General features: G+C 55.0%; 1 protein-coding gene across 5 annotated transcripts in view; it reads right to left on the bottom strand.

The window, feature by feature from the left end:
- Positions 1–6,822: 6,822 nt before the first annotated feature.
- BCAS4 (breast carcinoma amplified sequence 4) overlaps positions 6,823–17,200 on the bottom strand; it is a 57,703-nt gene continuing 47,325 nt past the window's right edge. For 4 of the 5 annotated variants that reach the window (XM_043884179.1, XM_043884181.1, XM_043884184.1 and 1 more), the window contains one exon: positions 6,823–7,375. In XM_043884179.1, the coding sequence (XP_043740114.1) occupies positions 7,253–7,375 (123 nt within the window). In that variant the 3' untranslated portion in view covers positions 6,823–7,252. The remainder of the gene's footprint in view (positions 7,376–17,200) is intronic. The other variant, XM_043884182.1, reaches the window with a different exon arrangement.

Raw genomic sequence — 17,200 nt, 5'->3', positions numbered from 1 at the left:
ACACTGTTCATAAAATCGCCCGGAGCGCAGCACACGTCCTGAGCACATACTGACTCAACAGGAACTTTCCAAACTCTCCAAATGCCCAACAAGTGTAGGGCACTAGGTTCCAAGATAATTTGAATCCTCAAAACAGTCCTGCCCCAATTCCCTAAATCCACCTCCACCCCCTCAAAAAAATTCTTGTAAAAGGAGTGTTTACTCAGGACATGGAGCTTGAGGGAAGCCAACTTGTCCCAAGACTCCAGCTGGCAGAGGGGAGATGCTCATTTGGACCCAGGGTATCTTGAGTCCACAGCCTCGGTTTCCCAGCCACACCACCCAGCCCTGATCTTGGCTGAAGACTACCCTCTCGAGAAAGGCTTTCCCTGCTGTGAACGCGAGGACACGTGAGCCCCGGGTTTTAAACCAACACGTCCTACTTTCCCCAGCACAGTGTCTCCCAAACGACTCTCATTCACACTGCCATCTCCGTCACTTTTTGCCACATCTGCCTAACAGCTGCTAAACTGTATTTTTGCAAGAAAAGTCCAACCAGCGTGATTTGCTATTAATGGAGGCACCCCTAAAAACACAAAGGCAAAATGGTAAGACAAACTGCCACCTACCATTGCTTGCCAAGGGCTGTGAGTCTGAGACTTGCTTTGTTGGTTGAAAAGGAAAATCAGAGGGGTCCAGGGCAGACTAGCACCAAGGTGAGACTTTTCCTTGGCCCAGGCAAGACTGGAAAAATTGGCTGTGTCTCTCTGGACTTGTGTTACCTAACGCATGCCAGATGGCACCAAACTCATTTGTCAACAGATGGCTTTGGTTCAGAGTTTCCCAGGGAAGTCTCTGCCCATCACTGAGTACCCAACTCTTCTTACCTGGTTTTAGACCCCTTTTTCTGACATAGGACTCTCACTGGCAGTAATGGGAACTCCAACTCAAATTGGGCTTTTAGTAAAGGAAAATGCAAGCAGCAGTGGTGCCCAAAGAAGGCAGGCCTCCGGGCCTCTTGTCCTCTGGCCCTGCCACCCACGCGGTCACCTTCATTCTAAGCAGGTGCCCTGGCGTTCCTGTTGCTTCCCATTCACCTGCCCTGAGAGAGGGTATCCCCTCCCTCACTACTGAGCAAGAGTCCTGAACTTGGGGCCAGTTGGACCATTCCAGAACCAGTTTCCATGCTGGTAGGCTTAAGACAGGCTTCCCTGGTGGCTCAGTGGTTTAAAAAAAAAAACGCCTGCCAGTGCAGGAGACTTGGGTTCAATCCATGGGAAGGGAAGATCCCCTGGAGAAGGAATAGCAGCCCACTCCAGTATTTCTGCTTGGGAAAGCCCATGGCCAGAGGAGCCTGGAGGGCTACAGTCCACGGGGCACGAAGAGTCAGACACAACTTAGTGACTAAACACCGCCAAACAAGGCTTAGACCAGAGCTACCCTGGAGAGTCACTGTGAGTAGGTTCACCTGGATGGGCTTCGGTCAGGCAGTACCCACCTCGAGCTGGGGCGGAATCAGTTCAACTCAAGTGAAACTGAAGTCACTCAGTCGTGTCTGACTCTTTGCAACCCCGTGCACTGTAGCCTACCAGGTTCCCCCATCCATGGAATTCTCCAGGCAAGAGTACTGGAGTGGGTTGCCATTTCCTTCTCCAGGGGATCCTCCCTACTGAGGGATCGAACCCGGGTCTCCCACATTGCAGGCAGATGTTTTTCCATCTGAGCCACCAGGGAAGCCCAAACCAGAAACCAACTCAAACCCAATCCCATCCATTACACTAGGGAGGATGTGAAATGGATATTGAGGTCTCAACACTTCAGAGGAAACCTCCTTGAAATTTTTCTTAACAGCTCTTCTTAGAAAATGTGTCACCTCCAAGTCACCTGGGGAGTTTTAACACTTAGGGATCCTGAGGACCCTCCCCAAGAGATTCTGACGCAGTTGGTCACAGGCCGTGGCCCAGCTGACTCCAAAGGACAAGTAAGCCGGAAAGCCACCATTCTTTTCTTTTCCCTTCTGTCACGCCTTCTGGCATGTGGGATCTTAGTTCCCCGACCAGGGATCAAACTTGTGCCCCCCTGCAGTGGAAGTGCAAAATCCTAACCACTGGACCACCAGGGAAGTCCCTTTTTAAATGAATTTTAAATTTTTTCCCACCATTCTAAAGACACAAGCGAATGATGCTACAGCGTGAGCCTTCCCCAGTTCATCTGTTTGCTACCAGTGGCCTCCTGGGTAAGACCACTGATTCTATTTCTCTCCATTCAACAAACACACCCTCGCCGGACAGCCTAAGAACCCCCATCTCTACACCCAGGGGTGCCGTTTGTGTGCAGAAAACAGCACGTGTGCACGATGATGCCGTGATGTCTCCACGGTTCCCTGGGAGCCAGGAGGAGACCGTGGGCGCTCACTGGGCACCCTTACTCCGGGAGGGCTCACCGCTGCAGCCACCCCAGCCCTGGTGCCCACAGAAGGAAAGCACAGACCTCATCGTCCAGGGCGCTCCTCCAGGTCTCCTTTGCCCGCTCCTCGGGCACGTCTCCCCCCGGAAGAGCCTTGCTGATGAAACACTGACCGTTAGCATGTATGATGGTGCTGCTCCCTTGGATGACCTCATGAGGAAGTCCTTCCGGTTGAGGGGCCGACCTCCAGCAGTCAGGCTTGGCTTGACTTGGTGCTTTGAGGGAATCTTGTCATTCTCTTGACGGAGTACGCCTGCCCCCAGCAGCCATCTCTCTACCTCCTCAAACTCGGCATCACGGGCCGACAGCAAAGCACAGTCGTCAGAAGTCCCAGAGAAGAAGGCAAAAGCAAGCCTCCGGCCACCGGCCCTGCCCAGCTGCTTGCAAGGCTAAACTGCATCCAGATGGTGCTTCCTGATAAGACGAATTCTGATGCTTTTATGTCTGCAGCAAACACACAGGGCTCAGAGAGGAACTTCTGTGACAGCTGCTCAGTCATAATTGCTTTGAATTCTTGCAAACCCAAAGATGGTTGTGCTCTTGACCAGGAGACAAAGCACAAAGCAGAATTTTGCTTTAAGATGCAGAGGGAGATGCCCTGAGGCCTCCAGGTGCCTCAGTCAACAGGTTGTCTTGAGAGAACTGATAATCCTGGAAACAGACCCCTTTGGGGGTGTCTGCCCGGCTTCTCACCTCTTCTGTGGAACTCTCCTTTTGACCCCAAGAAGGAGTGCTTTTATGATGAATGGACATTGAGTTTTGTCAAATGTTTTTTCATGCATCTATGGAGATGATCTTGTGGGGGGTTTTAATACTTTTATTGATCCAAGTATGTTGCACTGATTGATTTTAAGGTGTTAAACCCACCTTGCCTCCCTTGGAGATAGCCCACATGGTCATGGTGTTTAATCCTCTTTATATGTTTCTGGATTCAGTCTGCTAATAATTTGTTGAGGACTTCTGCAAATGCAAATACCAGTGAGTCCAGGCATGTTAAGAAATTCGTGAGATAATTTAGATACAAGAGAAACGTGGAGAGTGAGGCCCTTCTAAAGGGACTCAACTTTATTGTCCGGCTAGAATATGAGCCCAATACTGCCATATTTTAGTTTTTGAGTAGAAGCTGGTAACCCAGTTCTTTATGAGAAATGTCCTGATTTTTAATTGCTAGCAACTTATTTTAATTGAATTTTTTGAATAGGGAAACACCAAAATATCAAAAAGTATAAAATAAAAATGGAAAGGCCACATCGCACCGAAAACAGAATGTTCACCATTTTCAAATGTCTGTTTATCCTCCCAGAGAACTTTAGTGCTTTCCTTTCTTACACAGATGATAGCATATCGTGTCCTTCTTCTTCCACTTTGGTTTTGGGGATTCTCCTCACCAAGTCGTAAAGAACTCCTAATCTACTTTTACATCTTCATAGGATTCCACCCATCCATGCATGTATGGAGGTGCTGTAACTGAGCCAATCCCTAGTTGATGGACACAGATTCTCTCCGACCTCCTGCTGTTTCAATGTGCAGTGAATAAATTTTTGCATTTATCATTTCTCTTTGTGTGTATATATTGGGAGGCTAGATCTCTAAGGATGGAACTGGGTATGCACATTGCCTAAGGGCACATACATTTCCAGCTTTGATAGGCACTGCCCATGATCTCCATGAGAGTCGTGTCTCACCACCAATGTATAAGAATGCACCTTTCTTCAAAATTTCACCAACAGTGTCATAAAAAACATTTTATTTTTGCCAGCGTGATAAATGAAAACTGAGTATTCAATATTCTTTCATACTTACAGATTGAGGTTAATATCTTTTCATATTTTGAAAATGCCTTTTGCATAGTCTTTTCTGTGAAATGCTTATTCATATTCTTTGCTAGGGGTTTCTTTCCTCTTATTTATTTGTAGGAGATGTTTATATACTAGGGAGATTATCCCTTTGTAGTACAAGCTGCAAATATATTTTACTTGTTTGTCATTTGGCTTTTGCATTTGGTTAGAATTCTGTTGTTTTGTTTTCTTTCTTTTTTTTCTTTTTGGTTGAATTTTCTGCTTGTTTTTGCCATGCAGAGGATTTAAAATTTTTAAATATCACAATTTTCTTTTATGGCTCCCGGATTTTTTATGATTCTCCAATGTTTCCGCCTCCTTATTCTATAAATTCATTTTACACATTGAACTCCTCCTTAATCCATTTGGAATTTTGGAACTGTTCCTGGCGTACAGAGTGAGGTATGGAACTCACTTTATTTTTCCCAGATGGTAACCGCGTTGTCTCAACACGAAAACAATTTTGAAATAGTTCAGGGCAAACCACACGGCTCTGCCAACCTGTGGGCCACTGTTCTGAAACCTCTAGCTTTGGACAGATGTGAAGTTCACATCCATGGGGAACGTGGGAATGGTCAAAGGACCTAGCTTTTCCGAAGACTCGCGATGGCCTAGGTTCTGGCACCCCTGTCCGAAAACAGCCACCGAAGAAAGAAAAGACAAAGATCACCCTTTCCCCGGCTGCAAAGTGACCCTGGCCGTGGGCTTTGGGTTTGATTCTCCAAGGGGTTTGACCCACCAGGGCTTTCGTCGACTTGCTAGGAGACATCCGCCACTTGCTCTGAAGGTGACGCCCGTCAGGGCACGTGGCCCCAGGCCAGCACCTCAGCGCTCAGAGGACCGAGGTCAGCGATTCCTGGCAGGCCCTGTGCCCTGGCTCACGCTCCCACCCAATGTCTCCAAGCATCCCTAAGATGTCATTGTTTGGCACTGCAGCTCCAGGAAACTTGGGAAAACCAGCTCTAGCTCGTGAGTCACCGTTTCCCCAGAGATGCTGTCAAGGAACCTCACCCCTCCTCACTGCCCTGGGGGTGAGGGCTGGCCCCCCGAGGGTCCCCCGCCAGCATGCCGGCGAGGCCGAGCAGGACTCCGGCAGCTCTCACTCTCCACTGCCCCAGTCTTACTCTCAAAGGTAGGGCCGTTCCCAAGGCCCGGGCCCTGGGGTGCCGAGAGGCCCCCAAGACCTGCAGGTCGGCTGGCCCTCCCCGCGCCCAGCCCCACCACCTTCACAGCCGCCTGCTGCCCAGAGCCCATCGCCAGGCCCCTTCGCAGGCCATCGCTCCTCATCGCGCCCCCAGAGGCAGGCGCCCTTATTCTCTGCCTCTTACTGGGGAGGAGGCTGGGCTCAGAGAGGGAAAGCCACAGTGCAGGAGGGGATGGCCCTGAGCCCCGGGCCGCTACTTCAGGACACTTCGCGGCTGTGGCTTGATCACGTGACCCCCACCCGCCTCTCCCGGCCCTCGGTCCAGGCTTCGGAAGGAGAAAGAAGCGTGGGCGCCTCCGGCCATCGACACAAGCCCGGTTTTCCAGAAACGTGCGCCCTTGCCGCTTGTCTGAAAAAACGAACTTCCTATCGACTCTCCGCTCTCCCTCAGCAGACCAGGGCACAGGGATGCTGCCCACAGAACAGACTCGGCGGCGGCCGGGGGAGCGGGCACAAAGCCGCCACGCCGAGCCTGCACACGCCAGTCCGCCTCCAGGGCCAGAACAGAAGCCCAGACAGCAGCCCCCTGTGCGCTGCAAGATGTCAGGATGCTGTCAGCTCGGGGCGGGGGTGGGGGGGATTGGAAGGAAGCACGGGGGGCTTCTGACGAGTGCGCGCTTCTAGATGGGGTGAGGGTCAGGCAGATGTGTTCATGTGCGAAAGTTCAGTGACCTCAACACTGGATTTATACTTCAATAATGGATAATAAGGTCTCAACGTTTTAAAGTAAGTTTACAAAAATTATCTGTATACAAAAACACTGGCTCTACATGAAACAAGGGCTTCACTTAATATCTTTTCATTTAAAAAAGTGTCCTAAAATTGACAAGGCTCAACTTTTTTTTTTTTTTTTTGCCTTGCTACTACTGCCCTCTTGCCTGATTCATGATGTCAGATTTCCTTGAAATTTGAATGCAGGTCTGTAGTATAGGGGGTGTGTATGTGTGTGAAATCTGAATGCACGTCTGCAGAACAGGGTGTGTGTGTGTGTGTGTGTGTGTGTGTGAAATCTGAATGCAGGTCTGCAGAACAGGGTGTGTGTGTGTGTGTTCTCAGCTCTGGGAAAGATTCCAGAAACTAGAAATAGCCATCACCAAAGTGAGGAACCCAACGTTTCAGGACAATAGCTCAAAACCCACCTACATGAGGAGAAATTAAAGCAAACACCGCTTGGGAGACCTCAGGAAATCCTAATGGTCTCAGCATTCTGCTGGGCATCTGAAGGCCAGAGCTGTGCACTCCCCTCAGGCGAGAGGGGCATTAGAATAAGCAGCTTCTGAGGATCTGGCTTGACTGGGTGGCAGGAGCACCTATCAAGGAAACATTTACACCAGGTGACCTCTTGACACTTTATTGAGATGGTTCACAGGGCCAGTGGGCACTGGGGTTCAGACAAACCAGCCATTACAGATCGACCTGGAGCCATGCACCCTGGTGACACCTCCCAAGACCCCCACAATTCCTGTGCAAAGATATCCATGTCCCCACAGCCCGTAACCTGGGGTGACCAGCTATCCCCAGGGGTGACCACCTCGTCCAGACCACCAAGCAGGCCACAGCTGGTGGAGGAGGCCTTCCCAGCTCATCACTGAGGCACTTCCCACCCCCTGGGTCCCAAGTGCTTCTCCAAACCCCATGCACCCCCGTGAAGTAAGGGGGAAAACTCAGAAAACGAATCCACAACAATAAAAGAAAAGAAGAAAACCACATCTGCTCTGCACACAGATTTCACTTCCCCACGGCTGGGATGGCAGGACCAAAGCGCTCACAGACGCCTTTGACAGCTGGAGGCTCGGGGCATCACCTCCCCCACGTCCACAGGAAAATAGTCCTCCGTTCTGTACAACGCGGGCAGCTCGAACGTCGGGGCCACCGGTGCCCACCGCTTCTGGAAGGACAGAAAACCAGGTGCCCGGTCAGTCACGTGAAGCCACTTGTTCTGAGAGCCAAGAACTCCAGTCGCAGTTCACCCCGCAGGGGGGTGGTCCAGGCGAGCAGAGTCCATGATTCTTCACCAAGAATCATGGTGAAGAATGAAGGTCAATGTCACACGGCCTGCGACAGCCAAAGCCAGCCCGTCTGACACCTGATGGGGACCGGCAGGGCTGGTTCGTGTGCGCAGAGCTCTGCAGTGTTTGAGAGCACAGGCGGAACAAGGGTCTGGGAGGATGGCTGAGAACGCAGGTGCACCTCGGGCCACCGAATGCCAGGAAGGGGCACTTAGACCCGCAGCAGAGGCAGTCTAGACCGCGCCACGGGCCGCCGCCGGGGGATCTGGGGTCGGCGATGGTTCTGTGAGCGCCCGTCTGTGCTCCTGAAGACCGGGCCATATGCGTGTGTTACTTTTTTTTTTTTAATTGAACCATTTTAAGAAGGGCTTACTTATGTCTCCTGTGGGTTTTTGTGGCAGGGAGATTGAGGAGGGGAGATTTTCCATCAAGCAATGGTCGCCAAGCTCCCCTAACCCTACAGGTTACATAGGCATCTCTGGGTCAAACGGTTTCACAGAGGACCGCCCCAAATAGTGCTTCTCAAACGTGGCTGCACAGGGGACCCCTGCGAGAGTAATGGATGCTTATGCCCAGGCCCCGTCCCCAGAGCCTGACGTCATCGGTCTGGGGTGCGGTCCGTGCACCTGAGTATTTCAAAGCTCTCAGGTGAGTCTCAGAGCCGGGGCTGATCCCGTGACCTGCTCGGAGGAGGGAAGGTCTGCAAGGCTCCCAGGTGGACCCGACAGGCAGATACGGGCAGTAATGTGGGGGTCCAGGGGGCAGAGGGAGGAAGCTCTGCACGTCTCCACCTGGGGTCCCTCTGACCACCTCTGGTCCTGTCACCCCCACCCGCAGCTCCCTCTGCTGTGTGATCTACAGGCCACCTCCGCACCCCTCCACCGCCCCCACCCCGCCCCCACCCCGCCCCCGGGTCATAGCTCCGCCCCCAGACCCCAGGCCCGCCCCGCCCCCAGGTCCTAGCTCCGCCCCCGGGCCCCAGCTCCGCCCCTAGGTCCTAGCCCCGCCCCCCGGGCCCCATCTCTGCGCCAGCCTTCAGCGGCCGCCACAGGTGCCAGCACGTGGTGTGGGGCTCCGGCCCACGGTTAATAACAGCTCCCCCAAAGCTCAGACCCCCATGAGCCCCACGCTGCCCTGCGTGTGCCCTCACCTGCCCCATGCGTGTCCCCGCAGCAACACCAGGGCCGCCCTCCCCACTGTGGCGGGGGGCGGGGGAGACAAAGCCCAGGAAGGTGCCTTACCCCCAGCCCCCCGACAACTCCGAGCACCTGTCCCCTCCTCTCCTACCTTACACGTGCTCGCGCCCGGCCAAGGGCACCACTGTGAACAGGACGCAGCCCGTCATCAGGGGCTCCCTGCTTACCCGCAGACAAGAGAGCCACCGGGAACACACCCCCAACGTGTGACGGGGAATACGGGAGGTGGCACCGGGGCCCTCGGAGCCCAGGAATGGTCCAGCTCCTGCAGCGGTCAGAGGTTCCCAGGAGCTGAGGACCTAGGAGGGGCTGTGTGTGGGGTCGGTGGGAAGGGTGGTGGCCAGGCTGCAGACACCCCGTGACCGTGCAGACAGTGCTGGGTGGTGTGCTGGGCAACGAGCACCAAGGTGGGTCCGTCTGGAGTCGGGCCGGGTCAGTGTGTGGACAGGAAGTTGTAAACCAGGACCAGATGACATGGGCTCTTGGAGGTCATACTAAGAACTTTATCCTAAGAGATCAGGAGAGAGATGGGGGGGGGGCAGGGAATGTGTGTAATGAGATGTGTTTTAGAAAGAGCAGAGACCAGACTGGAGGGGAAAGAGGGGACCAGAGCAGAAGCTGTGGCAGGCAGGCATCCCTTCAAGGTGAGAGTGGCCGGATTTGGGGTGAGAGAACACAGACTCTAATGTCTGAGCCCTGAACTCCCCACTCCCCACCAGAGCCTGTCTCTGCTGCAGAAAAAAACCACCAAAGAATACCTTATCTACCTTATTTCAGATAAGGTAGAATGCACCCGGGGTCCAGGGACTGCATACCTCCCGGAGTCACCACCACCCACATCTGGAAAGCTGGGACAAGCAAGCAAGTCACCTTGGACAAGGGTCTGCCTCATAAAAGGGAACCTTTAACCAGCGGACACCGGGTCAGCTGCTCTGGGCTCAGCCCGCTTGGCGGGGGTGGAGGTGGGGGGGGGCGGGTACTTGGGACACACTCACCCCCTTCTCCCAGCATCTTCCTAGGCTGCCTCCCACCCCTGCGAATGGACTGGAGTCCTCCCATAGCACCACAACCAAAACACAGCTGGGAAAGGAGCCCCAAGATTGTCTCACAGCCTGAAGGATGCCGTCCGGGGATAAGCCATCGTTTTAAATTATCCTCACCCTCTTTCTCCTGAGATCTGACCGCTGTAGTATCTAGAAAATGCAACAGGCAAGTAATGACAGTTCAAAGACCAGCTCCCTTGTCCTGACAGATGGCCTGGGGGTTAAAGTGTACCTTCCTCTCCTGATCTGGGGATATAGCGAAAGGGGCCAGGCTAGAGCTGGTGTCCCTGTCCTGGGGATGCTGGGCCTCTTGACCCACTGTTCTTTTTGTATTTTTTTTTCTTTTTGTATTTTTAAGAATATTTATTTATTTATTGTATGTATCTGGCTGCACTGGGTCTTAGTTGCCGCATGCGAGATCTTCAGCTGTAGCCTGTGAACTCTTAGTTGCGGCATGTGGGATCTAGTTCCCTGACCAGGGATCGAACCCCAGCCCCTGTGCCCTGGGAGCTTGGAGTCTTAGGCACTGGACCACCAGGGAAGTCCTTCCGTGTTCTTTCTGAAATGGTTCTCCCAACAGGGATGAGGCTTCTGCCTCCTCTTTCAAGGAGACAGGCTCCAGGAAAAAGGAGAAAATTCATATAACGATGAAGGAACCAAGAAGGAGTCCTGAGAGTCTCCAAGCAACTTTAGATATAATTGTATCTTTAGTGCCAGCAAGGTCTAGTGCAAAAAGCGGTGGCACTTTTGCTGGTGATGGAGCGGAACAGTCCCTCCTGCGTTCAGACTCAAGGAGGAGGGGAACACCCGGAGAGGTGAGCCTTCTGCCAGCACCGTGGATTATTAGAGAGTGGCCACGTGTGTGCTCGCAAGAGGAAGCCCCTCACCCGGACCCCACAGGGACTCATGAGGATGAGACATCCCAGACGAACTTGCTCCCCTTTTCTGTGGGGGCCCCCAGCCTGGGAGATGGTGAGAGACACCCCGGAGGCCGGTTTGCCCCTCCACCCTGGCCCTGAGCCCAGCCCCTAACAACTTCTTGGGACACATGGGAAATTTGTGGGAAAGTGACTCACAGCTCGTCGGAGCTCTGGGCCTGCAGTCAGCCTAGGAGGGGTGCCCTGAGCTGAGCTGGGGGCTCCAAACATGGCCGCTTCAGCCCTCCATGCTGCTCTTGGAGAGCGGGTGGGCATGGGATGCTAGCTCAGTCTGTTCAGCCTCCACGTCCTTCGCGGGTATCAGTACCTTGATGATCTTGAGGGGTCCCCGGTGTCAGCTCCCCATCCCCGCTGCCCTCCCCACCCCCCACCCCCAGCTGAAGGAGGGGTGAGAGGAGGCCTGACCCACCCGGGCCGTGACTGGTCCAGGGGTGAGCAGGTGACCCAGGCTCATCCAGTTGAGAAACAGGCTTGGGGCTCTGGCTACTGGGGGAGGCATGCTTTCTGCTCCCATTGGCCCTTCGCAGGTTTGTGCGAGGACGGGCCACGAGCCTGGGGGTCACTTCTGCCACCATGCTGGAGGGCCTGCCCGAGAAAGACGCCAACACAGGGGAGCAGAGCTGGGAGGGGAAGGAACACAGAATCCTGACAGGATCCTTGGAGCATCTGAACCGCATTTTGCCCAAGGTTAGTGCTAACTAGTCGGTGTTGGGCTCCCCTGGTGGCCCAGACAGTGAAGAATCCGCCTGCAATGCAGAAGACCGGGGTTCAATCCCTGGGTCGGGAAGATCCCCTGGAGAAGGAAATGGCAACCCACTCCAGCGTTCTCACCTGGAGAATCCCATGCACAGAGGAGTCTGGCGGGCTACAGTCCATGGGGTCGCCAAGAGCCAGACACGACTGAGCGACTGACACACACTTAGTGTTACCTTGGGACTTTTTCTGTTCATGAGACCACGGGATTCTCTTCTTAAGCCAGGGTGACCTGAGCAGTTGTCACTTGCAACCAAGCATCCTGCCTAAAGCAAATAATAAATTCACAGGAGTGTGGGCAAACGCCAGGACACCAGAGGCGAAAGTGGCAGGTGCAGAAGCTACGGACAGCCGGGCACCCCAGATGCCGTCAGGCTGAGCAGGACCACACCCTGGAGGCCAGGCCCCAGTCCTGGGCCCTCCCCCAGGATGCCAAGGAAACCCAGCCCTCTCACGCCCATGCTTTCTTGGATTCTCAGGACAGACCTGCAACAGGAGGGACGGTCCCCAACTCAGAGTCATGTGAGCCAGGCAACCACGGGGCTGGGGTCCACTCAGGCCTCTCCGGCTCCAGGTCACCCCTGCCCCTTGCCCCACAAGGCTCCAGCCTCAAACCCAAATCCTGCAGAATCTCGGAGGGGACTTCTGAGAGCATCCCGGCCCAGCCCTGGCCTGCAGCTGATACTAAGATGCTTCTCCAGGAGCGGCCAGGTTCGCAAGGAGGACTGTTCACCTCCCTGAGGCTTCGTCCCCCTCCCCCCAGCCTGCGGGCGGGAAGGTTCCACCAGGGGGGAGCCGGATGGGAGGAAACCTGAAACCACAGGTCCAGGGCCCTGCCACCCTCCCCCCGGCCCCCCACCCCCAACCAGCCCGCGCCCCCAGCTGGAGGAGGGCCTCTGGAGCTGGGGCACCGGGCCTGGCAGGCCCTCCCGGGTCTGCCCAGCCTCCCACGTCTTCCTCTCTTCCACCCCGGACCCCCGAGTTCCCAAACCCGCAGCCCACACACCAGACGTGTGTGTGTGTGTGTGTGTGTGTGTGTGTGTGTGAGTATGTGCGCGCGCGCGTGTGCTTGGTTGGCTGCATGATTTTTAAAAACTGGAATTAATTTCAAACATGTTGAAAAAAATCAGATTTCTCAGAAAAACCAGCCTGCCAGCTAGCTTCTCTTGGAAAATCAGATGATCTGGAAGCTCCCGGTGGCTGGGCTGAGGCGCCCCTTGTGGGCGGCCCCGGGCCCCTGGCAGCCACGTCGCCTTTCTAGAACCCACTGCTTCTGGTGGTGGGTGCTTCGGGGTTGGCCCCCCCGGGCGGGCTACACCCCCAACCAGCTGCTCTTCTGACAAAAGCCCCCACCAGGCCGCTGCAGCAAGTGGCAAAGGAAAGCCTCAGGCCAGCCTGGGTTGGGGGCCTCTCCTCTGAAGCCCCCCACCCCCGAGTCAGAGCACCATCTGCTGACGCCGGGCCCACCTGCCTCAGGGCTTCAGTCCTGTACCCAGAAACCCCCCCACGGCACCCCGTGAGTCCTGGCCAGGCTCAGCACATTTGTTCTGCAAAGGACCAGACAGTAAGTGTTTGCAAGCCCCATGGTCTGGGTCACAGCTACTCAGCTCTGCCCCTCCAGCCCCAAAGCAGCCACAGGCAATGATAAAGTAATGGTGTGGCTGTGTGCCAATAAAACGTTATTTACAAAGATGGGGGCAGGCCCCACGGACTTCCCTGGTGGCCTAGCAGGTAAGATTCCACGCTCCCAATGCAGGGGGCCCCGGGTTCAGTCCCTGGTCAGGGAGTTAGATCCCACATACCATAACTTCTAAGAAGTTCACATGCCACAACTAAAAGATTCCATGTGCCACAACTGAGACCCAGCGCAGCCAAAAAAAAAAGATGGGGGCAGGCCACGTTTGGTATTTTTAGTTTGCCCCTAAATTAAATCTGTCTTCCTAAGTAGAACAGGCATAACAAACCCATCCCTCGCCCATGCAAGTGGTCACCAAGTAAGGGGCCACCAGACACAGGCTGCAGGGCTCAGGGCCAGGTCCACCTTGCTGACTGTCCCCAGGCCAGAGTGTTGCTTGGTCGGCTGCTCTTGAGACATCACTGCACCTCCATCCTGTCCCAATTCACTAAGCATCCTCCACTTCAAAAGAAACACCACACCGCCATCCCACACGTGGGCCGGGTTCTGAGGCTCTAAGGTGTGGTCCACCTCTGGGAGGCAGAGGCCTCAGGCTGACCATGGATGCAAGCTCAGGCAGCCAGAGACTCACCCTCACCCACCAAGTTACCAGGCACCTCCAGCCCAGGGGACTTGGAAGAGGCCCAACCTATTGGGTAAACAACAACCTCACCTCCTGTGACCCTGTTCAATACACTTATCTCTAACCCTCACAGCACTCCTTCAAGGTAGAGGTTTCCCATTTTCTAGAGCCTCAGTTTCCTCTCTGTCAAATGAGGATAATGCCATCGACTTCACAGAGTCCTGTCTGGAGCACAGCAGTGATTCTGGAGGTGCTGCAGCCACCTTGGCACTGTGAGGACAAAAGCCAGAGGCTTAAGGATGACAGGGCAGTAGCTCAGAGAATCAACTGGCCATCCAGGACTTCTTGTCACACAAGGAAAAAACACAAACCCTACTTGGTTAAACCACTTCAGTCAGGTTTCTGTTGCACAGCCTGATGGACGCATGCTATTACGCTCACCATCACTCCAGTTAATGGTGAGCTGCCCAAGGTCACGCAGCTAGGAAATGCGTGGAGCCGGGACTCAACCCAGGTCGTTCGTATGATGAATGGAATGATCACCAAAACAGTGAAAACTTCTGGATCTCAGAATTGTTCCAAAAGGTAAAATGGAATTCCAAATAACTGATGTATGCATTGCCCCCTCCAGAAGCTCCACTCCCCTCTTGTGAGGGCTGCACGTGGTGACTTGCTTCCGCAGAACAAGAGTAGGGGAGAGAGCAGGCTGAAAATAACTGCCCAATAGAGACACCTGGCAAACACTGCCTCGGCCAGATAGTCAAGGTCAACATCATCCGTGCTACGTCATGTTGAGAGCAGGGGCCCTGGATCTGATGTGACGAGAAGGGCACTTCACCTCCAGGGTCTCCCCCTCCTCCAAAACCCACAACCCCAACCTAACCACGAGAAAAACATCAGATGAGCCCTAATTGAGGGACGGTGAACAAAATCCCTAACCCATAATCCTCAAAACTGTCAAGGTCATCAAAAACAACAAGAGTCTGAGAAGCTGTCATAAACCAGAGGTGGCAGAGCAGACACGAGGACTATCTATAATACAGAACAGAAAAGGGCACTGGGGAAAACCAGTGAAACCCGAATAAACTTCGGAGGCTAGTTAGACAGCAGTGTATCAAGGAGGGTCCTTTAGCTGTGACAGTGCACCCCAGTCAAGCAAGACGCTTGGGGGAATTGGGTGAGCGGCATATGAGAACTCTGTATTATCACAGCAACTGGTCTCTAATTCTAACGTACAAAATTGTATTGGGTGGAGGTAGGGTGAAGCAGGCAGACAGAAGAAACATCTAGGTCCATCAGGACAGACCAGGCCCCCAGTCTTTCTCATCTCAACCACAGTGGCCAAGTAATGAGCTCTTCCTGAGTGCCCAGCCCACAGCGGGACCTGCGGGCCCACAGCTGAGAGAGACAGGTGTCCCTACTCCCATTCTCCAGAAGAGGAAATGAAGGCTCACAGACACACCTGCCCAGGATCACCCCACTGGGAACTGGCAGAGAACGGAATTCGAACCCAGGCCCGCCCTGGCCTAGCACAGCCAGGACCCAGGGGCCCTGGGGCTGAGTGGGGTAGAGAGCCGTGCTCTCGCCCAGGACTTGAGACGTCCCTCCAGGATCTGCTTTCCAACCTTGGACCCTCAGGCACCCACCTCTAGCTTATTCAGAGACAGCAAACCAGTGGCCTTTGGGTAGCGTCCGGCCCACACACTTGACATGATCAGTTCAGTTCAGTCGCTCAGTCGTGTCCGACTCTTTGCGACCCCAAGAACCACAGCACGCCAGGCCTCCCTGTCCATCACCAACTCCCGGAGTTTACTTAAACTCATGTCCATTGAGTTGGTGATGCCATCCAACCGTCTCATCCTCTGTCCCCTTCTCCTCCTGCCCTCAATCTTTCCCAGCATCAGGGTCTTTTCCAATGAGTCAGCTCTTCGCATCAGGTGGCCAAAGGATTGGAGTTTCAGCTTCAACATCAGTCCTTCCAATGAACTTTCAGGACTGATTTCCTTTAGGATGGACTGGTTGGATCTCCTTGCAGTCCAAGAGACTCTCAAGAGTCCTCTCCGACACCACAGTTCAAAAACATCAACTCTTTGGCACTCAGCTTTCTTTATAATCCAACTCTCACATCCATACATGACTACTGGAAAAACCATAGCCTTGACTAGATGGACCTTTATTGACAAAGTAACGTCTCTGCTTTTGAACATGCTGTCTAGGTTGGTCATAAGTTTTCTTCCAAGGAGTAAGTGTCTTTTTATTTCATGGCTGCAGTCACCATCTGCAGTGATTTTGGAGCCCCCAAAAATAAAGTCTGCCACTTCACAGGATGGGCTGGTGCAAATTGTAAAACGCGTTACCTGCCACCGTGGAGGCACCAGGATGGCTCACGTGAACACCGCGTTCCTGCTTCTCCGGAACAATGCGGCCACCTGGCCGCGCCAGGCCTGTTTTCCCGCGGGCTGTGGCAAGTCGGGCCCGTAGATGTCTGGGCACGTGCCGTCCGGTCTGCCGCTGGCCGGCCTCACTTGCCCTCAGGACACCGGGCCCATGAGCTCCGGGCGGGCCGGCAGTGGCTCCGGGCTCATGTCACCGTGGGGCTGTGGGTGCTCCCCGTCCTGTGGCCTGGTCCCCGGGGCTGGGGGGAACGGCCAGCCCGGGCCGCTGCTGGGACCAGCGGCTCCGCCCTCAACCCGGGGCCCCCCAAGGCGTGCCAGGGCCTGGAGTCAGGTGCGCCCCAGGGCTGTTCTGTGGGGAGAAAGCCAGCTGGCAGAGGGCAGGGCAGGGCATGTGCCCAGGGTCACACAGCTGCTAAACGGCAGAGCCGAGCGCCAAACAAGCTCTCCCGAGCTCCTGGCAGCGGCCTCCACTTCGGCCAGCCCACACGCCCTTCACCCCCGGGCCCAGCCTCTCCGCCCCCCTCAAGGCCTCCTCACCCCTCCCGCCTGTCCTGCCAGCAGCGCCTGTGTCTGCTGCAGGGCCCCCAGCCTTCCAGAACACTCTGACAGCTGTGAGCAGGGCCCCACCCATCCCTCTCGAGCAGCCCCTGCGTGTCCGATCCTGCCTGCGGGGTGGGCTGGCCGGCCCCATGGTGGCCGCACGCAGTAGCGCCCCCGCCCCGAGCCCTCCTGCACGGCCCCGCCAGCCCGCTCAGCACAGCTGCTGGCGGCAGCGGAGGCTGCTGGGGTGACGGGGACAGGGCTTGGGGTCCCCAGCTGGGACAGCTCCGGTGCAGGGCAGACCCCAGAAGCAGGCACGAGCTGGTGCAGGCTCGTGAGAGGCCGCGCTGACCCTGGCGGCTTCCAGAGCCCTGTGGATCCCGCTTTTAGCTGCAGGAAAAGCGTTAACGTGGAAACCAGCAGAGAAGGAGCCCCCGGAAATTCTGCCAAGACACTGGCGACCAACTGCAAACGCACATGGGGTCTGGGAGGCAAGACAGGACAGCGGGTAGACGGAGTCATGGCATGGCCCCCTCCAGAACTGGGTCTCTGGGGGCTCCCTGACCCCTCCAGCCATGGC

Source organism: Cervus elaphus, chromosome 23 (assembly GCF_910594005.1).
Source record: "Cervus elaphus chromosome 23, mCerEla1.1, whole genome shotgun sequence".
Lineage (NCBI taxonomy): Eukaryota > Metazoa > Chordata > Mammalia > Artiodactyla > Cervidae > Cervus > Cervus elaphus.
This window is presented reverse-complemented; position numbering and strand designations above follow the sequence as displayed.